The sequence below is a fragment of the Pseudopipra pipra genome, chromosome 4 (assembly GCF_036250125.1).
Source record: "Pseudopipra pipra isolate bDixPip1 chromosome 4, bDixPip1.hap1, whole genome shotgun sequence".
In the NCBI taxonomy this organism is placed as follows: Eukaryota; Metazoa; Chordata; class Aves; order Passeriformes; family Pipridae; genus Pseudopipra; species Pseudopipra pipra.
In genome coordinates this window covers 68,572,691-68,596,229 of record NC_087552.1, presented here as the reverse complement: position 1 = coordinate 68,596,229, position 23,539 = coordinate 68,572,691, and the positions used below count along the sequence as shown (strand labels likewise).

Below are 23,539 nucleotides of genomic sequence, written 5' to 3'. Positions count from 1 at the left end.
CACTGTGAAGGTCCAAGACGTGGGGTTAAAAAGAGCAAACCATCAAGAGAAAAGAGCTCTGTCAGTACCTGTCAGAGTCTGAACCACCAATGCACACTCTGAAGCCCTCAAGATGCACTGTGGCAGGAGCCAGGTCATGCTGGAGGAAGTATCACATTGCACATTCATTGTTCCTGCATCCCTCAAAGCAGCTGTTCTGGTCGGGCAGGGTGCCAGCTACAGCTTCGGCCTGACCTGGTGTGGCACTCAGGATCTGCCTCAGTACCAAGAAAATCCACTACTATAAAATCCAGATGACTTTATTTCTAAGAAGAGAAGCCCCTCCGGGCTAGGAAATCACAACTTCAGTCCTTGAGTTCCTTCACTGTTTAGAGACCCTTAAAACTTATCACTGTGCTGTCTTACCTAGTCTAATGTTAATTAATGCATGAGATGCCATAATATGGAATAGTTGAAACTATTACTTATGTGGTTAAAGCCAGGTATTTAGTATTAACTATTTAAACAGACCAAAGACCACTTCAGATAACATGTTACTGTAGTTTGGGATTTTTAGGTACGATATCAGGATTATTACTTTTTGGAACCCCATGCCACCACATTGGGGGTGGAGCAGCACGAGAATGTTAAACACCAGGAAGGCTTCAAACTACAGTGTGTTGTTTGATCTGAAACAGAATTAAATCTCACTGTCACAGAAGGACTTGCTTACACACTAAAAAACACGTGCAACCTCTTGGCTGTTCTTTACTTGTCGCACCTCAGGATCAACTGACATAATTCATGAAGCAGAACACTGGAAAAAGCTCAGCAGTTTCCACTTCAGTAAAGAAACATTTCTGTCCTTGTACTGCAGTTACCAGTCTAAACACCACCTTTGCTCATTCTGTGGCAGCCTCTAAGATGGAGCATATTAGCAGGGGAGCACAAGCCCAGAGAGGTTATTTGCCACACAATCATCTTCAAATTCCAGGGTGATGGGATTTGCCTGCACTCCTCACTGAAACAGCTTATTTGGGTGTTTTAAAACTCATACAGCTCTTCCTGCTCACATAACCGAATAGAGAAAAGTAATTTTGAGCCCTGAGAGGCTGAAAACAGCTATCATATTTTGTTATCTTTTCCTACAGTCTTTTCTTTGTTTTTACAGCTGTCTTCATGTTCTAGAAGGTCTGATGTTTCACAAGTTTGTATTTTCAGCTTCTAGTCCAGAAAAAGATCCTTCCAGAATTTAGCACTATGTGAGAGCTAAGCAGTGGTGTACAGCAGTCTGCCTGATCATTTCATTCTACTTCTACCTACATGAATCACTCTTTTTACTGGATATTTGACACAAGAACTGAAGATATGGCATATTCCTTCCCAAGAGGGCATGAAAACCTAAAACAGAGGGGAATGAAGTGTGAAAGTCTGTGGAAGAATAAAACAAAATGAAAGTACAAAGAAATAAGCAGTTTATGCTGTTAAGAGCTGCCTGATTTCTTTCCTTCTTTTCAATAAAGGCACAAATTAGAATATTAAAGAAGAAGGAACAAGCCATGAACAAGCACAGAAATAAAGGATAGGTAGGGATAGATTAATAATCTGAATTTTCTCACCTATGAATTCTAAGCTTAAAAAGCAATGACAATGGAAACTTTGCTTTCAGAATCAGACTTTTGATTTTCTAGCAATAAAATTTAGCAAATAAGTAGGGACTGAAGCAGATCACCAAGTTCAGAACTCAACTAGCAAAAAAACCTGTTCAATAATGCAAAAAAATCCATAACAAACAATAACCAACACCAAAACAGAAACAAGAAAATAAAAAACATCAAACCAAAAAACACCTTTCATCCCCTTCTGCCTCTAAAGCTTCATCCAACCACAGCTATTCAAGATCTTCATTTAGATACAACAGCCCTTGCTTCAGGTTAAAGTAAATAAATCATTACTTCTGATAAATATTGATTTGAGAGAATTCCTTACTGAAAAGCCTTAAGCAACTTTGGCAGGTGTTTGAGCATCAACCTCTCAGGACTCCAAAGCAGTGGCAGAAATGTCTGCAGCCCCAAAACTTTGCTCTACATGCAGTCGTGGCTCCAATATATGACTGCAGTATAAAGAATTCTCCCTTCCCAGCACCTTCAGATCTATCATCAGGTAAAGCTGACCCATGTTAAGTTCTCCACAAGCAATGTTATCTAACTGCTGACCTGGTTTCGAGCAACTACTCGATAAGTTGAGCTTTTTAGGAAGATTTGAGAACATCAAAATGTTTTCAGTAAAGCTTAGAACAAAAATCCTTAAAAGTGCTTGTTTCCAACAGAGGTCTTTCATAAACTGACTTAGAAGTGAATTTGAAATCACAGAAAAAGTTATTTTTGGAAACCATAAGGAGCCATCAAGATACATGAAAGAAAGGTCTTACTGAACTTCCCCTAATCTTAGTCCTGATCTTCACTGAGCTGCATGCAGATATAGGACACATCCACTTCTTGTGTGACACTTCAGAACAAGCCTTCTGTAGTATTAGTTCATAATATTTTGCACAGAAGTAATTTTGTTTAACACCACAATGTAAGTTTCAAAGCATATACATCTACCAGGATTTTGGGCATGGGGAGAAGGTAAGATATGAAGACTTCTAACAATGTATATGGGTAAGCAAACCGTCACACTGAAAAACCCCAATATTTCTTGTAAGCTTAATACAATTTTTACTTCAAATGTTTTCAGAACTTGCCTAGTTTTTAAACAGATGTTTCCATTAAAGTTTAGCATGTTTGGAAACTGATGTACCTCCAAACTATACTTTGTGCCTTTGATTAAATACACAGTAGTATCTCAATACGAAGATTCTACTGAAATGGCTGGAAAAAAACATTCATCAGGCCTTGACACTATAAAATGAACTTTGTTGCATAAACTACTCAGTTTATCATGAAAACATCATTTCAAAATAGGCCTTACAGGAAAAAGCAGTCAAGACTGGCTGAACATTAGTCTAATGGTAAAATTCTGCAGCAAATCTAAACAGCCAAAAAGCTTCCTATAGACATGGGTTGTTATCAGGTTCTCTCTACATATACCCACGCCATATGGATTACCTAGAAGGTGTAAAATCTGAGCAAATGAAACTGTTCTGCCACTCTGAAATACTGCAAACACCTTCAGAGCCCAAAGAATGCAAGACTAGCAAAAAAAAAAAAAAAAAAAAAGGGCAGGTTCTGAATTTTTACATAAAGAAACCTGCATCAGACCACACAGAAAGTTGAAAGGCAAATCCAATAATACTTCTGGTCTAGATTAGCAAACTAATCCCAGCAGTGATTAACACAGAGAAACAGGTAAGATCTGATTAGCTATCTAGTAAACTTGCATCTTAACCAAAACTCTGAACACTGTCTACTCATAGTTAGAACAGAGCTGGTTACCAACCTTGTCAATAAGCAAACAGATTGTTCTGTATGGCTTGTCAACCCATTACCTACCCCCAGAGTTTCACCAAAAAAGTATTTACATTTAAAGAAAAAAATCCTTTAAGCTATAAGGAAGTTGAACTCTCTAAAGTACAAGAGAGGGACAGATGCCATCATACAGACTTTCAGCTAAGAGGATACAAATTAGTTAACATCAGACAGTTCAGCTCCAATACCTTACCAGTATTTTTCCCACACATTTCTATGTAAAGTCTACTACTAATACCAGAGCACCACAAACTGGACATTTTAGCCAGCATCCCATTCTAGTCAGCTTTTCCTTTGCACAGTGCAGGGACACTGGTGCACAACTATGTCCTTTCATTTTTGTTGCTACTTCTGCTAAGAGTAGTGAGGAGGAGGTAGTTTGCAGATCTACTCACACAAACCTTCCAGGTCTGGTTATCTGTTGAAGGCAGTAGGATTATATTCACAAGTATAAGATCGAATTTTACATGTTAAACTGTAGCACTCAACTCCGTGGACACAGAAGCTTCAAAAAAAAATGAGCTGTATATATGCATTTGTATTACGTGCAAAGTTGTAGCCATAAACTAAGTTTACTAGTTTTTGTATTAGCACTTTTACCCTCATGAGTGAAGCAGAATTTTGAATAATTGGGAGTAAAACACCTCTCCGTTGAGCTGAAGCAGTTGCCATATTAGAACACTGTTTCCAACTTGCTTATTAGCAGTTTCTTTAGTTAATCCATTTATAGGGGCTTGCTTGCTCTTATTTTGCCTTATGGAATTACTCAAACTGTAAGGGGAGGCTTAATCAAACAGATTTGAACTAAGATTACTGAGAACTCATTGCATCTGGGAACACAGTGACATTAAGTTTTTTGCTACCATGTTCACTCCCTTCCCCAGGGCTTCCTTCATTTTCGAAAAATCAAGCCATTTTTCTTTGGCCTCTGCTTCAAGCATCTTTTCAGAGCTCTCTCCACTCAATATCAAGTAGACTGGACTTCGAGAACTGGGTTTTGCAAGCAACATATAAGTTGCTAGAGGGTATGGCACCCTATAGCAGCCTGCTATCCTGCTGAAGGTGATATCCACCAGCACAAGGACAGAAGCAAATCTGCAACAACTACAAATTAGCACAGTTTATCTAGAAACAGCCTTCCTGCAAGAGTTCCCTTCCCACACTGAGGAAATAAGATCTCACCCGTGTCATTTTAAAAAAGTCTAACGATGGCCTGTTCCATCGTACATCCTCCTCCCGTCTGCGCTTCAGCCGGCTTTTCTTTTCGTTCAGGACGCAAGGCTGAGAGCGGCACCTCAGCAGGCCCTGCCGCCGGCTGAGCTCGGGTGTGGAGGTGGGAGTGCTGTTGGCTGAAGGCAAGAGATTTCCTGTCTCGGTGATGTGCTCCTGGGAGAGGGAGAGGCGGCGCCTTGGGTTAAAGTCACAAGGGCCTCCGGAATTCCAGCGGGTACTCGAGCTCGTGCTGCCCTCGCTGCTGTCCACAAACCCGCTGCTGGCAGAGGAAGGTCTGGGTACTGGTGATGTGTTGAAGCTGGTGATAGTGAAGACGTTGTTTAGGGACAGTATGTTTTGTGGCAGACTGATGCTTGTGCTTCTCTGTAAGGTTGCACTTCCATGACTGTTGCAGCGCTGCAAGGTCGCGCTGCCGCCGCTGTTACAGCGTCTCTTTGACACGGGAGTCCAAACCTTGGAATTGCCAGGCTTCCACGGGGACCGACAGCGAGCCAGCTCGTCTGGCTCCGAGAGGGACCTACAGTGGCGTTTTGTTGGCGGTGCCAAGGGCTGACCCGAGTTTTCATTAAGGTTTAATTCACTTATCCATCCTGACACCATGGATGTGTTGGAAGATTCCTGCTGCCACTGCAGACTACCATTACTGGCAGTGCTGGTGCTGAATGGGCACACTGGGAAAGGGTAAGCTGAATTCCTTGTTGTGTCAGTCTGGATTGGGTAACCCCCATTTAAAGCTTTCCAAGGACTCTCTTCTGAAAACAGAAAAAGATACAGGTGAAAGATGAAAAGGGAAAAAAACTTATTTGTTTTAAACCTAATGTAAAACCATCAAAGGCAAGCTTAGAAGGATGAGCCACAAATACCCAGCTCTTAATCAAAGTTTCACACTATAGTCAAGCACTCACTTTATAAAAACTTAGAAAACTCCAAAAACATGAAGACTGAAGTATTTCAGGAGCCAATCCAAGCATTCCAATGTATGCACCTTGTTAATACTTCTCTCTGTATACTGAATGATTACAACACCATGTTTCTCAGAGAACAACAGGGACAGTTTCCTAGTGCATTGCACACACCACAGTTAAAACATGTAACAGTGAACAACCTCAGGTACAACCAAAAAGGATTAACAAGTAATGTGAGAACCCATCAGGGAACTTTTATTCTTATTTTTTTAATCCAAGAGCAGGGTAATCTCTTCAAACTGCTGTCCTTTATTTGGCTGTTAAGTTTTTCTATTAAGAACACCTTACTAAATAATACTTGTGGTGTGAAAAGCTTTAAATTAGAAACAGTATAAAGTTAAATCAGATTGTTGCCTTCCCCCCCCCACTACACTTTGGATATAAGCAAAAAAAAGTAAAAAAATCTTAATTCAATGCATAAAATTAGTATCTCTTAAGAACCTCCTGCAAGTTTTACTGTGAATGCAGACATAGTGCACAACTTCTCATCTGAAGTGGCAATGCTGGGTTAAAAGCAGTCTGCCAGTGCAGCCTCTCACTCTTTTGTGAAGCGTCTCTTTGAGAACATTCTGCACATTTTACAGCTGTTCCTCCACATTATACAATGAAGTGTAAGAAGAACTACAGCAGACTTTGGATTTGCAAATTGAAAAGCAGCAAAACTGTTGGCCAGCTAACAGTGCTTCATGCTTGGTTAGAAAATTTGCTAATTTAAACCAATTAGCCAAGTAAGTTTCACTTATCCTAGCTTTAAAGAAAGAATATTTAAAATAGCAGGTTTTTCCCATACGCCTATTTTAAGAACCTAGATACAGCCTAAACATTAAATACTAGTATATTCTTATGGTTGACTGTCTAAACTAAGTTTTAGAGTAGTTAACAGATAAAAGATTTGCTGAGTAGCTTTAAAAGTTGCAAGCTCAAATAGTTGTACATGTTCCATGCCCAAAGTATGTCATGGATTATCCCGTTTATTTGGATCTTATTTAAAGAACACCCTATTGTCTCAAAATCATTTAACTGTGCAGACAGCTGGCCTATTCAAACATGTTTTATTAGAATTCCTCTGTCCTTCCTCCTCTATTCTTTCAGATGGGTACAACCACATACTGTGCTTTGCCTTAAGCATGTAAGCTCTTCAAGGCAGGGACCATCCATAATTCAATGCAAGTAAAACAGCCAACACAATGGGATCCAGCTAATGTTTGAAACTCCTAGCATCTAACTGTAGGACAATTTCCTAGCTTGGACTGGCCTGATCTTTAAAAATACTTAGGAAGCTTTCTCCCAGGCCAGGAGGCTGGTTTAAAGTTTACTGTAAAAAAAAAAAAAAAAAGTCAAGAGATGCACCTGTGTTTTAATTGTTTATGTGGTAGAAACACCTAACCATTTAGACTAGAAAAGATCTAAGATCAGAGTAAAACCACTAACCTCACACCGCCAAGTCCACCACTAAATCATGTCCCCAAGCACCACACCTACACATCTTTGAAGTACCTCCAGGGATAGTGACTCCATCACTGCCCTGGGAAGCCTGTTCCAATGCTTGAAAACCCTTTTAGCAAAGAAATTTTTCATAATATCCAATCTAAACCCCACTGGTACAACTTGAGGCCATTTCCTCTTGTCCTATCCCTTGTTACCTGGGAGAAGAGGCTGACCCCCACTTGGCTACAACCTCCCATCAGGGAGTTGTAGAGACAAATAAGGTCTCCCCTAAGCCTCCTTTTCTCCGGCCACAGCTCCCTCAGCTGCTCCTCATAGGATTTGTTCTCCAGAGCACAAACTTGTGCCCTCAATCCCCTCATCCACATAATTGATAAAGATACTAAACAGAACCAGCCACTGTGCCCTCGGAGACACCAGTGGTGACTGGCCACCAGCTGGATGTAATTCCATTCCCCACCACTCTCTGGGCCTGGCCATCCATCCAGTTTTCCACCCAGTGAACAGTGCACCCATCCAAGCCATGAGCAGCTAGTTTCTCCAGAAAAATGCTGTGGGAAACTGTCAAATGCTTTACTAAGGTCCAGGTGGACAACATCGACAGCCCTTCCCTCATCCACTACACAGGTCACCTTGTTATACAAGGAGACCAGGTTGTTCAAACAGGCCCTGCCTTTCATAAAGCCATGGTGGCTGGGCTTGTAGTTCCCCAGATCCTCCTTCAGGCCATTCATGCAGATGGGTGTCACATTTGCCAACCTCCAGTCACCTGGAACCCTTCCAGTGAGTCAGGATTGCTGTTAAGTGATGGAAAGTTGCTCAGTGAGCACTTCCACCAGCTCCCTCAGTACTCCCGGGGGGATCCCACCCAGCCCCATAGATTTATGTGTGTCTCAGTGGTGTAGCACATCAACCATTTCCCCTTGGATTGTGGGGGCTTCATTCTGCTCCCCATCCTCTCTTCCAGCTGAGGGGACAGGGTACCCAGAGAGCTGGTCTTACTATTAAAGACTGTAGCAAAGACGGTATTAAGCATCTCAGCCTTGTCCTCCTCCTTTGTTCCTATATTTCTCCCTGCATCCAGTAAAGGATAGAGACTCTTGTCAGCCTTCCTTTTGTTGCTGATGCATTTATAGAAACAATTTTTAATTGGGCTTTTTGGCAGTAGCCAGATTAAGTTCTGGCCCTTCTAATTTTCCCCCTGCATAACCTCACAACATCCTTGTAAGTCCTCCTGAGTTGACTCCCCCTTCCTCCAAATGTCAGCTCTCTTATTTAACTCAAGTTTCAGCCAAAGCTCTGTTCAGCCTGACCAATCTTCTTCCCCACTGGCTCATCTTTCAGCACATGGGGACAGCCTGCTCCTGTACCTTTAGAATTTCCTTCTTAAAGCACATCCAGCCTTCCTGGACTCCTCTGTCCTTCAGGACTGCTTCCCAAAGGACGCTGTCAACCAGCCACCTAAACAGGCCAAAGTCTGCCCTCCAGAACTTCAAGGAAGCAGTTCTCCTGATCCTCTTCCTCACTTCTGCAAGCATCAAACCCCCTAATTGCTATGTCCAAGGCGGCCTCTGAGCACATCACCCACCAGTCCTTCTCTGTTCACAAACAGCACGTGCAGCAGGGCACCTCCCCTGGCTGGCTCACACACCAGCTGTGTCAGGAAGTTCTCTTCCACACACCCCTAGAACCTCCTAGACTGTTTCCTCTCTGCTGTATTGTATTCCCAGCAGACATCTGGTAAGTTGAAGTCCCCCATGACAGCAAGAGCTAGTTATTGTGAGACTTCTCTCAGCTGCTTGGGAGAGTATTTTGTCTGCCTCTTCATCCTGGTTGGGTGGTCTGTAACAGGCTCCCACCAGGATACCTGCCTAGTTGGCAATGCTATTTAAGACAAAACACCATTTGCCTTTGAAACTCCACACGAACCAAGATTCACATTTTATGGGGAGTCCCACTGAGCAAATAAAAATCCTCCATGTTTAAGGAAAACAGGATATGCAAAATTTCAAGTCCATCTCTTAAAGCAGTACCAACTTTACATATCAATAAGTAAAATTTTTGGTTTTGCTAGATAAAACTTACTCTTATTCTAATAGGACCCAGGGGAATAAAAGGAAATGACACTTGTATAAGGGCACTGGGCTTCAACTTGTATTTTGCATCATGCTGGATATTCTATGTGGCAAAGACTGTAAGAAGGTACATAAAGACTTTTACTAGCTGAGGAACCCGAAGAGATGTTTAACATGAAAAACAGCATTACTGTGCTTCTGTACACCAGAGCAGATATTGAACAAAAAAGAAGTGTTACAAGGGCTTTTTACTATGCAAAGCAGATCACAAGTACAAAACTAACAACCAGCTATTCCCAGTATTGTTCAAAGACCAGCTTAAACCAGCAGGCTCTACAGCAGCATGCTCCATCCCCCTCACCTGATTTACAAAAGAAAGGCTGCTTGCTATACCAATTACCTCAGTAAAACACAGCTAAGGTTTCTGAAGAACTTACCATTGATTTCGAAAGGGAACAAGCTGCCACTTTTGTTCAGCTTCTCAGATGAGTACTGAAATCAGAGAAAAAAAAGTTTTAAATGTGGAAAGAGTCAGCATTCATTTCAAGGAAACTGCATGCAGTTTTCAGTTTCCCTATATGTGCACTTAATGCCTTTAAAAGAATGGGGGTTTGCAGCATATCTTGAAGAAATTCCCAAACAGCTGATCTTTATAAATAAAGCCTCTGGTATGTAATTATTTGTAATGTTTTCTGATATATTGCTAAGTATCAAACTGTTTAAAGAGTTGCAACATTAGCTCATGTGAATAAACTGGAAAATTAAGAGCCATAATTCATCCTTAATGAAAAAGCTTTGATCCAATTCTCATTTCAGTGGAGAGGAAATTACAATCTGGCAGTTGGGTTTCCATTTTCAATCTTAAGGCTAGAAGGCAAAAAACACTTCATCTTCAACTAAGAGACAGGAATAGCTTTATTTAAATTAAATATACAAGCTCTTGAGATTCACCACCATGAACACTGTTCCAATCAGGTTTTGCTAGTATTTTACATTTTTTTATAATAAATATAGCAAAGTGTTCTCTAATTTCTTTGAGGTAGTAAAGCCATTGGAAAAAAATCTTTCCTATCCTCAAAAACATCTCTTTGCACAGTAAGACAAATTAAGTTTGTATGCAGAATGTTTTCCATTTTCTTCACTAATTCTACCTAGAAAATATTGCTACAAAGGCATTCTTAATGGTCTAGATTTCTCAGACAAAGCATAGAGCTTGCCAGCCAGCCTCCTATAAAGGAGCTATAAATAAATGGCTCATGGTTCCATCAGCCCAAGGGTCATTATTCACTCCCCCACCACCACCTCAGGATGGAGAGGAAGATTGCTCTAAAAAAGAGCAACACGCTTTAAGTGAACATTGTTCCTTGTGTATAGCCAAAGAAGATAGCATTGTACATACACTTCCTTTCCAGATACAAAGTCAATTTTTAAACAAACATCCTTGGGCTACAAAGCTTTTCTTTTTTTTTTTTTTTTATTTTGCTGTACAGCAGCACACAGTGCTAGTGACAACTTTATATCCTTGAGCCCCACACAAGAGAAACGCTAAGCTGTGGTAATATTCCCTTGGTGTTATTGTTTTAGAGGTAGGAAACAATGGGGAACAGATGAAAGGACAGGGCAGCAATCAGATCTTTATTCTGATTTTTTATCAGTGTCTGCATATGAGACAAGCCATTTCATTTTTACTTGACATTTGCCTCTGTAGATGCATTTATAACTTTTTTTAAAGAAGCTACTTTAAGTAAACAGTAGAACCCCAAGTTTGAACGTCCATTGGATTTGCTGATAATTAGACCTATTCAAACCATTTGGAGTCTGCAACCTGTCAGTTATATGGTATCCACATTTTAAAAAAAATCAGTATCAATTGTTTACTCTAATCAGCTACCAAGGCTTCACATGGAACACAGGAGTAACAGCAGTAGTAACATTTCAGCTGTCCCTAAAGGGGAAGCACAAATTAAGTGACTTTATGTTTTTCAGAAAATTCCTCCCCTTCAGCTTTCCCCAAACGGAAGGCAATACCAACCTATTCAACTATCAGATGGTAGCTAAGGAAAAGATGTTTTTGGAACAAAATTCTGTGTCAAAAAGTTTTATAGCTGATTTATCTCGAACCACATGGAAAATGGCAGTAAGATGACTTAATATTAGCATAATAATTAGGGATGTTTAAGAGATTATTTATGTACACAGGCCAAGATACTCAATGCTCAGAAGGAAGAGAACCTCAAGGACAATCCTGGGTGGCAACTATTAGATTGATATTTAGTTTTCACAAATAGTTTTCAGTCAAATGCATCTTTAACAAGGTCTTCTCCATCAGTTTAGAGACTAAACTGCTGTATCTTTGACAGCTGTGAAGCACTGAAAGCATTTTTCGAGGAGAACATGGAAAAAGTGGGATCACACACAGAGACTATCAGTACTCGAGAGAACTGCAATGTTCTCTAACACAGACAGCAACCACACCCTTGGAGCTATTTCTGATCAGCTTTTACTGAAGTCAGTGCTCAGGTCTATGACAGACCAGATGCATTTCCTCTGCAACTTGTCTCGTAAGTGATCACTTACACAGAATCTTGCTAAGTTACCAAAAAGCTCTTTGCTGGAGATTCAGACCAAAAACCTTAAGAATGTCACATGTGACATCACATGCTGAAAAAGGAAAACAAAATGCACCATTTCCAGTAAAAGCTCAAGGCACTGAAATAAGGGGTGAGTGACTAAGGGCATAATAAATAACAAACCTACTTTACAATATATACCTGGCTTTCTATAACTGAAACTAAAATACTTGGAAACACTGTCTGCTGGTGTATTTTAATGATGTCTGGAAGTCCAAACTTGAGTAGACTATCAGGCTGTAAATTCTTTATGGGAGGGAGGATCTTTTTATCTATACAGCACATGGCACAAGTCCCTCTAGATATTACTGTAACAGGGCACTGAACCAGTTTATCAGCTCTCCTGGGCTGGCCATGCTCTACCCTCCCCCATTCATTCCCTCTGTGTTATGATCTACCTGAAACTTCCTCAATGAAGGGCTTTTTTTATGACTATGATTGAAAAGAGACCGCAGTTGCTGAGAACCTTGACAGGGAAGTCTGCTGCCCTCTTTGTGAAGGAAATCTTCCTTAGAATAAGGCCAAATTATTCAAGAAGGTCAGTTTCCTGAAGAGGAAACACATTCATCTTCCAACTACTGCTTTTTGAATAGATATTAAAACACCCACCAAGATCTCCTGCCTCTTGAGAATTTCCTAGGGCAAAAAAGGCAGATTTTAAGATAGACACACAAAACAATAAAGCTACAATTTTCACCTGAGGTTGGAATTATTCGCCTCATGATAAAAAGTGCATCTATTTTGAAATGCTTGTTCACAAATAAAACCTTTTTTGTGCAGATGGAGAGACTATGCTCAAAAGGAAAGGAAATGTGTGGTATAACATTTAGGACAGAGCTGCAAGTTTCAGTTGGTTTACTGAGTCTTAGCAGCTGTTCTTTCGTTAAAATATTCACTCCAAAAGACACCTAGTCTGAACTGAGTAAGTGGTAGAGCCATGCAAGTGAGGCTGACAACGAATTATAATTTCCATCACTAATTTAAAAAGTGTTCTTTGCTCGCCGAAGCCAACTGCAACAAAAATAATTCTGGCTATTCTTCTACACTCCAATCTACTACATTAACAACTTCACAGCCTGTGCTATCCTCCTCATTATTCTCAGAATGATGACTTCATAATTTTAAAATTAATGGCTTTAATTTCAAGACAGTTTTTTCAAGTTTACAAGTGTATCTGAGTTATTCCAATTTATCAGCACTCTTTCCAAACCACAGGAAAGTCAGTGTTTATCACTCAAGTACTAATTTAACCACCACCACACAGATGGGACTTGGTTTAAATAGGCCATGCCAGACCTCCATCTCTCTACCAAATATCCTTCAAAGACAACTACCTAGGGAGGAGTGAGGAGGAACATTTGACCCTTTTCTCAGGACATGAAGAAGTGATTAAGTCAAGTCTCTGGGCCAGTGGCTTTCCATCCAAGGAAGTCAGCCCAATTCTAAGTCTTTCAACACAAGTAAGATTCAAAAATTGAAAACGATAACCCGCATGTACTAAAGGCTTTTACAGTAGAAACTCTTCCTTTCACAAATGCTTGTCTGGAGATCTTCACATTTCCTTCTTAATACCACACCCTGAAGTGTTACAGCTCACATGCTGTTACTTCACAAACCAACTCAAATACCAAAAGGTACAAGTTTAGTCAGAATGTACAGAAAAATCCTCAAGACTTTTGAGTTAAGAGATCTGTGTTCAGGGGAATAGAAACCAACTATTTGATTTAATCCTGCTGTCAACCCACGAAAGCCACAATGTGCTTGCAGAACTTCTCACTGTTGCAAGGTAGAGTTGAGCAACCAGGGATGTGACTTTACTTTGTGAGCTACAGTACTCACTTGAGATAAAAGCTTGGGACAGCCTTCCTCCTTCTACAGCAGGACACTCAATCATTTGGGGTTTTTTTCTGAAGGCAGGTGCAGGACAAGGCTATATAACATAACTGAGCACGAACTGGCTAAATTACATGAGTTATACCACCTTGGAAAATTAGCATGTCATTTAACAGAGCAGTAAAAAGCTACAGCCAGTATTTTACAACATAAAAGAAAGGTACTTTGTCATCATAGAGCTTACACAAATGAAAAAAGTGTACTATGGCCTATACATGTTGTCTTTATGCCCAGCTTGGCTGGATAGCAAACAGCTTTGAAAGCACTATTCTTTTTTCCTTTTATAACCCTCATTCATGAGCTGTATTACAGAATAGCTTTTCCCCAGCTATTTTATCTCCCTGTGCCAAGACGGCAACTTGTGCAGATGCACTGCAAAAGGTATCAGGAAACTGATAAGGGTTAACAACATTAACCCAGGCAAGAAAAGTTAGTCTTAATCCTCGACCAGCTCACAATGTTTGTTCACCACATGATGCCACAAAACTTTGTGCCAGCACAAGGAACAGAAGGTGCAGCAAGATCATTTCAGAATTGCTCTGAATTGCTGCTGCTATTAGAAGAAACTACAGCATTGACCTGAACTTCTTGCCAAAAAGACTAAATATGCTAGCACTGATACCAGACCCCCACTAGTAGTCATTTTCTGTTATTAAAATGTAGCAATTGTCTTTACCAGTGATACTTTTTACCCTCTTAGGTTTGCATTTCAGTCAGGAAGCCATCATTTGCTCCCAGGAATTCTTTTTGGTAGGGAGCAACCTAGTTGCACACTTTAATTCACAGTTGCTTCGCTATTCCCACACCTCACTACGCAATTTCCACACTTTTTCAGGGTGTCATTGTGTACAAACAGAACCTGTTCCTGGCCCCAGAACCCATTTTCTCTAAGAACTAAAGCGCTTACAAAACCAATTACTTGACAGATAAAAGGAGGAGCGGAGCAGGAGAAGGGTGAGGAGGAAACAACTGATGAGACATCATGTGCCATTTTCCGCTCCACTTGTTCTTTTTCATGCTTTATTGTAAGTACAGATAAGGACAGGAATAAAACACAACCAACCTACAACAGAACATACTCCTGGTACAGATTCCACACAGTGCAAAATCAGTAATACATTCTTCTCTACTCTTAGAGGTCTCTGGTCCAAAACCTACAGTGACTATCAGCAAAAAGACAGTTCAGTTTCCAAATTTATGCAAACTTTAAGACCTCAAAAATTAGAAATTACAGGATGCCACTAGATGTTTAGTTACAAACACTGCTACTGGTTACAAGTCATCATTGGCTCACACTTAGGTCCTGAGTTTAATTACAAATGATGACTTTGCCAGTTCACAGATACAGCAGATCCTCCTACAAATCCCAAGTGCTTCATCAAACTAGACAAAATAACTTCCAGTTGAGTGAGTAAGCACTTCTGAGAGGTAACATCCTTCCAAGACCTTAAATCTGCCTTTCAAGAATAGCACGTATTTAAGACAAAGAAAAAATTAAAAGCAATTATTAGAGGAACTCTGAATGGACCTGCTACAGTTTTGAAAATAAAACCACTTGATTGAGGTCTACTATTAGATATCCTTACTGGACAAAGTATCGGATACATGAGAATTGCAGGTGTTTGTGCACAAACTCCACCTCATTCAAGATATGCTTCACCTGCTTTGTGCTCATGAAATAAGGAAGAAGTTCACTTGTTTAAATACAAGTTACAACAGAGGCAGAATCTTACTGTAAAAGTAACTGACATGCTTCAGGTCCAATGTCTGCATTATTATTTTAAAAAGTAACAGAACTAGAGTTGAACAATACTTTGACTTTTAGTCAAATTATTTTTTTTTTGTGCCCCATTGGAACCTTCAGGTTTGACCTAGAGAAGGGTGCCACTGCAATTGAAGTCAGTAAAACAAAGCTATTCTGCATTACATATAGAATATGGTCTCAGGGTTCTCAGGCAGGCACCTAAAATTGATGAGAGACTGTTCTGCATTGCATACTCAGGAGTAGATAGTATTTCACTCACAAGGGAATAGACTCCTTAGGGTCTGAATAACATGCTTGAACCACATCATGGGTCCAGAGATTAAATCAGCAGAAAATAACACTATAAACATTACAGAATGTTTCAGAGCACCAGGCCTCTGAGACACTGATAAAGCACTGATCTGCTCTAGTAGCATCAAAGAACAGTCTGACAGTGGCCTGACTTTTAATTGAACTGTTTTTATTTGATGACCTGTTCTCCTTTTTCCCAGTGCTGATAGTTAACTATGTGGCAGTCAGGGATTTTTGTAAATACTGTTGTCAGATACAAAGATATCAAGCACTTGGTTATATGAAGTGAAGAAAACTTCAACCCATACAAGTATTTGGTTTTTTGTAAAAAAGAAATCCTAAGATCTGATAATTCTTTTCAGTCATTAGAACACTATTTCATTAAGAGAACCGTCTTTTCACTATTTGAATTGAAGCAGTAAGGTTAAAAAGGTCATTAAAATAAGAAAGCATCATTTCAAGAAGGGACCATACACTTAAATTTTAATATTCCCCCCTGCTTACAACTCTCACCCCACTTTGCAAACCAGCCCTAACTTAAATAAGCTGAATTCTGGCTGATCTACATTCTTGAATTCATTTTGTAGTTCTGAGTGACATGTTTTTTTTAGTAGATCCTTACCAGATTAATATTGTATGTTTTACAGGTCAGATCATCCAAGCTCTGGTTCTGCAGCTTTTCAGTTATTAGTGTTACCATGGTAGTTGTTCCTTTTCCACTGCTCACACAGAAGTGTTGGAGGCTCTTCAGTCTCTTCTTTCAATACTCATGAGCCATTTCTGTTTTGGTCTAAAGTCTTGAGATTTATGCTTCCATCTTACTGCCAAAGTTTATTTCCAAATGCTGTCAGTGTATCATGTCTGATTTCCTGTAAAATTGGAGTAGAAAAAGGAAAAAGTCAGAAAAATTCTTGTGTACATTGTAGTTAATATTGCAATAACACAACTCTTATTTGGACCATGCCTTCATGTAAATATATCCCTCTGTGACCAGTGCCAACACCTGGCAATTCAGATTACATGTCTCCACTCATGAAAGAATACTCCTATTGAGGTTTCAATGATTACAACTTCAGAAAGGAGATGAGATTCATACATAGTAAAGATCAGGGTATTATTTTGCTGTTTCCTACTATTAAACTGATTCTACCCAGGATTTTGATCCAAGGCAGAAGGAAGACTTCAGCTTTCCCTCATTTAAACTAGCCAGGTATTCTGGAACAGCATATGAAACACACACATACCCATCACACTGTTCTACATGTTTAACCATTTCAAGACATTCTACCACATTGTTTCATCATTCCTTAAAAAGAAAAGTGGAGCACTGGGTAGCTCCAATACAATAACTACTTCCCAAACCCTCAGCTATTTTTAATGTATTCCTCTCTGATTTTTCTTTTTTTTTTTTTAAGGTTACATAATTGTTACCTGTCAGCAAACACCAGATCTTACATTGATAAGCAGGACAGATTCCCATGCACATAAAAGTATCACAGACAAGAACTTAGATATCTTTATTCTGTGAGCAGTCATCTAAATCAAAAGCATTTGGTTCACCAGCTGCCTCTTTTTATCCTAAACATCCCCCACATATTTTCTTCCCCTCTCTCTAGTGAACTGCATTAACCATTCTTGCTTATGATTTAATTTGGTCAAGCATATTCAGTGACCACTTACGGAATAAAAAGAGGGAAGAGATCCATGCAGAGGTATTTCCAAATTTAAACAAAGCAACATGAGGCTTGGGGAAGGAACACTGATGCTGCTAGGACCTTAAATTTTACTTCAATTTGCTAGTTTTTAATGTCTACAGTAAAAAACAATAGCAGAAAATAATAATTTTCAATTAATGTTTCCGTAAAATATTGCCTCTTCCACACTGCTACTTACCAGCTATTTAAATAACCAGTAGTAGCAAGGAAAAAAGCCACTTGAGGCCATGAGCCAAGTTAAACCCATTCAAAACTAAGATATTAATAGTATTAATGGTGATATTAGATTATCTTTTAAACCTGTTTCCTCTGAGTACATCCTCAAATATGATTTTCATATGCTAACCATACACTACTTCACCTTCACAGCAGTCTACCACATACTGGCCCCCCTTAGCCTGAAAGCTGCCCCACAAACACAACTTCTGCCCATCTTTTGGCCTCATTCTGGTATCTACTTTTTTTGGGTGTGCTATAAGATAGGATGCTTAGAAGTGCTTTTTCACCACAAATGATGCCACCCAGATAGCTGAAACTTCAACTGGTCTGTTTTTACTGGATGCGTCCTGTCTTTCAGGGAAGCACACAACTTGAAATATTTACCACATCTTCTGAAATTACATCAAGTCAAATATTAAAAACCATCAGAGTTGCATATACACTGTTCCATATGAGCATCTGTCAAAGCCAAGTGTGGTTCATGAAGTGCTAAGCAAGTTTAAGGGCAAGCATGGGAACACAGCAGTATCTAGAGCAGCACAATCTAACACTGCTGTGTCCCTTTTACACCTGGTGAAGCCTAAACTATATCTAGAAATCCAGAATAGAAGTCAAAATAAAGGCTGAGTGGGGGTTAGAAATTGTCCCTATACAGACTGAAAACATACTGAAGCTGAAGACTGGCACCAAGTAACTGGCACCAAGACTTTCAGTTCCATGTTAAGGATGAGTATTTCCACAAGTAAGAGGCTACTAATAAGAACAAGATGAGCAAAATGTTTAAATTACTTCTGTTTGGATGGGCCATAGAAGAATTTGTGTGAGAGGTTTTTTCCCCTCAAGAAAAAAAACAAATTAAATAAAACTACTGCAGGTGGGAGAAAAAGGTTTTGATCTGTAATCAGTTAACTATAATGTTACATTAATATTTTGCTTAGTACTTCTAATCTTCAAATATTTCCCTGAAATTTTAAGTCAGCTTAATACAAGCTACAATAAGGAGAGACTAGACAGAATGATATTAGATTTTAGTTAAGGAACCAATTGAATGAAAGGATAAAGGGAAACCAAATGAGATCACTGAAGCGTGGCACTTTCAGAATCATGCTGAATTGTACAGTTACCCACGTTTGTAAATCCCACCACCTACTGAAAGTTAATACTTGGGAGCTGCAGCCACCACTCAGGCCCTTTCTGACATCATGAAACCCAGTAAGTTCTGAAACACAATCAATGTGGAAATTCCCCCCCAAAAAGTTTCATTTTAGCAGCTCACGCTTACCAGCAATACTTTTTCAAATGGAGACATGCTCCATTGAGAAAGATATTTTTTTAAGTTCACAGGGGTGAAAAGGTGCTGTCGGCCAGACAAGCCTTCATCTACCTGCTCCCACTTTCTACTGCTCTCCTCATGAGTAAATTCCATTTCTCAGGAGGAAGCACAACACTAAGAGCGAGTAGGGCTTTTAGTTCAGATCAGAAGCTGGCTTTGCAAGAGAATTCCTTCCTCATCTTCCTCGAATGTGCTTGTTCAGTACATTGGTATTAACTGTTTCACACTAACAATCTGTTCCTACTGGGCAGCCCTTGTTAATGATGAAACAATGAATATTTCAGGGGACAAAATGTCACCAACATGCTCCTACCAACAAAAGCCATTCTAGGCTGCAGTCTGATACACCTCAGCTGCCATCACAACTGCCAACACATTTTCTTCCCTGGCTATTTGTGGCCCACAGCAGTGTGCCAGCACAAGTGTTTCTGCTCATCACAGAGAACTAGATCAAGGAATTTTTATAGCTGGATAAAACCAAAGCACTTCCTTTTGTTTCTGGGAAAGGTTGCTTTCCAGCTGGATCAGTTCCCCAGTCTGGTTTGCCATGAACTGGACACAAATGCTTGTGTGGGCACATTGTGGGATGCTGACACTGCTTGTCCAAGTACCTGTCCAACTACAGCATCAGAAAAAAAAAAGAAATAAGCCACACAAGAAAGCCAGTTGACATCAGCATTTCCTACACTGAGCCAGGCAGATTCTCCTGTAATTAGGAATTAGACATCTCCTCCTGAAGCATGGTTTGAACATGTTTTGCTCCCATTTTCCTTTTACAATTCATATTCCTTTGACTAGTCAAACTTAACAGCTCAAAGTGATCCAAAAATCACCTCTGCAGCCTCAGCACCTCAACTCAGTGACCAACATCCTGGTTCACTCTAGTTGAAATATTTGTACTCCACCAGGAATTGCTTCCCTCATCTTTGCTAATTAATATTGGCTGCCAGGAGACAAGAGATGCTTAAGAGTTGTTAAGCATTCTTAGCTTCACTCAGCTGTTATAATTTTAAAACTTTATTAATATGTATTTTCAAGCACTTTGTCCCTTATTGCCTCCTAGTAGAAGGAAGTTCCTCATTGTATTTTCATCTTTTTGGGGATTTTTGTTTATTTCAAGATCCTCTACTGTGCTATGTATTTAATGTACCCAGAGAGAGAGCAAACTGTTTGCTTTATGTACTTTTTCCACCATACTGTTTTTCCAGAGCTGATTAAAGGCAGCCAACTTCGTTTTTCAGTCTCTCCTTTTCATGCACTTTATGCTTATCAGGCTGAATCTGCTCAAACTGCTCAGCACTTCAAACTAATTGGATTTTCAGTAACACGAACCATTTGACCATCCCTGTTAGGGCACCATGCTTCCTGCTGAATTATCATTTGTTTCAGTTGGCTCATGGCACAGACCTCGTGCTCCAACATCCAAGTGCTGCTGGAGGGCTCGTGCTCCAGTTCTGCCTTACTGTCCATGCAACCTGTAGGCACACACCTCTGTGTCACCAAGTCTCTGCAGGCAGCAGCAGAGCCAGGCATGCAAGTTCAAACACTGATATCCTCCAAGCCTTGAGGTAACAACAATAGCCCTTGGAACTCCAAGTTGGATGAAGTCCTACAAGATTATGGCCATCTTTCCCTTAACACTATTCCCTTAGGTAGAACAGTGGAGAAAGCTGAGACCTCCAAGATAAACATACACAACAAAAGATGTTAGTCAGTCTCTGTCCTGGGAGAGACTTAATCTTCCTAGGATCTTCTTAAGCTGGGGGGCAGAGGTGAGGCAGGGGGAAGAAGCTATTTTTATTGTTGAAAGGTAGACTAATGAAATGGAATAAATGGAATATAAAAATCAAACTCTAAATGCAAGCCAAAGCTAACATTCCTCATAGTTGGAGAATGAACTGTGATAGAATCAGTATCACCATTGTCTCTGATTTAAAAGTTCTGTTCTATTCATTCTGAAGGCTGAGAAAAGTAAAGATTCATTATTCTATCTCTATGGTACTATTAAAGAAGAGAGGTTTTATTTCTTTAAAAGTTTAGCCACAAGTAGTAATGACTTGTAAAATCTCTGCCAAAATTAACAGTGGAGATAGAAAAGTGCTCATGTCACGAATTCTGTATCTTCTCAGTGACATCACTGGTGTCTTTTTTGGGAAGACTACTAAAAATATGGATTACCCAACCTCCCAGTCAATTAAAGGATGTCAGAGGCTCATTCAATTTGACAACCTACTTTCAAAGAGATGAAGAGTCCTGATGAAGAACACAAAAGCCAATACAAAAATCTCTTCTTGGCTCTAAGAAAGTAAGGCAGCCAGACTCATTTCCAACCCACTCCTCCTCCTCCTTGCATCCTGCAGGACAAAATGTTCCAGCAACAGCTCATCTCGATGGGAAAATTTACATTTGTTTGAAATGCTTCTAACAATTTCTTCTCTGTTTCTGGAAGTTCCATCTTGGATAAAGAAGAGATCACAAGATTTTCAGATGATTTCCCCATAACACAAATGTAGGTGTTTCTTGACGATCGCAACCCCATCTTTTTCTCCCTATGGTACTAAAATTACCTTTGAGAACACAGAAGGTTGTTCCCTCTTTTCTGTTACTTCACACTATCTCCTATCTTTGCTCTGAGCGCTACATGGAACCCTTATTACCAACAACCCCATACAGACAGACTTAGCCTGCTCCCAGCAGAAGAAAAGGATTAACTAGAGTCAAAATTCCAATTCGGATAAGTAGGCCCTTTAAAATATTATCTCTGCTTCAGCAAGCCAAAGTAGCTAATCACTCCAGCAGTACTAACTCCAGATCTAGATGATTTTGCTACTAGACTCTAGATGAAAGACAATGTGATTTTTTGCCTCCTGGCACTTTCTGCAGCATCCAAGGAGCATTTCAAAATTGAAACATCACACAAAACTGATCAAGATTTAACAGAGCATTGTCTGTCCCATCCCAGTTATGCTTGAAGCAACACAAAGTTGGAAGACCAGCTTTACAGAAACTGCCAAGCTAATGCCTTATGCCATCTGAAAAAAAGCTACAGAATGTCTAGTTTCTTGCAATGCAAAATTCCAGCTTCCAAAAGGAAAGAGAACATTCTACTTCTAAAAATACATATTTACTACAGTGCTAAGAAGTTCACAGGGAGGCTAAGCATTCCTTACAACATAAGTCTATTATTAACTTTTAGCCTAGAAAGGTTCTCGATAGCAGGCATTTAAAGAGAATTATTTGGACTCTATCCTTTTCAGCATTAATTTGCAGTGTGGCTATTCTGCAAACCTTCCCAAATTCAACATAATTAAAAAAAAAAAAAGTTTTAATTGCAAAGTTTCCTGCAGCTATAAAATTATGCATCAGTGTTTTGGGAGATAGGTATTAGAGGGGGACACTTCAGTTTCCAGCATGTTATACTTTAGAGATCCTCTCTATTGCAATTAACTAGCACCCCTTTATTTTCTGAGGTTCTCTACAAAAAGTTTCAAAACAGTGTATTAGAATAACAGTTTCTGGTCAAGAGGGACAAAGAGTATAGTCTGTATTCTGCAGAAACTGTTTCACAACCATCTAGCAAATTATGTTTAAATCATAATTCTTTTCCCCAAAGAGTTCAGATGTGACAAAATAAGGAAAGGCTCAACACCCCACTCTACACATGCTAGAACTCTGAATAAAGCCAAAGAAGCCAGTTCCTACATTTGCAATTTAGAGTTTCTTTAAAAGGACCAAAGAGATATTTCTTCAGCTATAGAACCTCTTTGCTTTCTCCACGCAGTGCTTTCATAAGCCAGATTTTATTAGAAGGAAGCTTCAATATTTTGAGGTGTTCAAGCTTGGATTAAGGTTGACACAACTCCAGCACAAAACTGCAAAAAGGAACAAGAAAAATAGGCTAGAAGGCATCCTTTACATTAACAGATAGCCACTGGAGTCAAGTTCCTCAGATATTCCACAGGCTCTGGAAGCACAAGCAATACCAAGAGCTCAAAGCTGTCTGTTGAAGAACATACCTCACTTACTGTGCAAGGCTGGACTATAATTCACCATTCTAAGGTTATGAACTAGGATTTGGGTTGTTAATACCTCTAGAGGTAGGTAAGACTAAATATTAAGTCCACCTGCCTGAAATGCAGAAAACCACTACTGAGCCCAGAATTTCACTGTTCTGACCCTAAAGCATCATCACTAACACCAACTGGTCACTGAGTCAGCTGTGACAAAACAAACTGCTCGTAAAATAAGGCTGTATCCTACACACTCATTTCTACTCCATCTCCCACGCTTCAGATACAAGAACTCATAGGAGAAGGAAGGAAAGAAAGCCTCAACTATCCCATACAGCCTTCAGACCTCAGTTTACTTAAAACACAACACATTTCGACAAATCCCTCCAACTTAAAGGGAAAAAGCAGCACTCAGTCTTCCAACCGAAGAAACAGACTTTTTTCAAAGCCTTCTGTGTGAGATGAAGAAAATCTGCAAGCAGAGGCACCAGAAGCAAACTAAAGAGAACATAATG

At 39.8% G+C, this 23,539-nt stretch overlaps 1 protein-coding gene across 6 annotated transcripts in view; it reads right to left on the bottom strand.

Annotated features, from left to right (window-relative positions):
• The window catches only part of FAM53A (family with sequence similarity 53 member A), a 70,713-nt gene that overhangs the window by 32,887 nt on the left and 14,287 nt on the right, over positions 1-23,539 (bottom strand). For 5 of the 6 annotated variants that reach the window (XM_064653447.1, XM_064653452.1, XM_064653450.1 and 2 more), the window contains exons 2-4: positions 16,370-16,616; positions 9,606-9,660; positions 4,632-5,434 (exon numbers count right to left, since the gene is read on the bottom strand). In XM_064653447.1, the coding sequence (XP_064509517.1) occupies positions 4,632-5,434; positions 9,606-9,660; positions 16,370-16,447 (936 nt within the window). In that variant the 5' untranslated portion in view covers positions 16,448-16,616. Of the gene's footprint in view, positions 1-4,631; positions 5,435-9,605; positions 9,661-16,369; positions 16,617-17,427; positions 17,450-23,539 lie in introns of those variants that run through there. The other variant, XM_064653451.1, reaches the window with a different exon arrangement.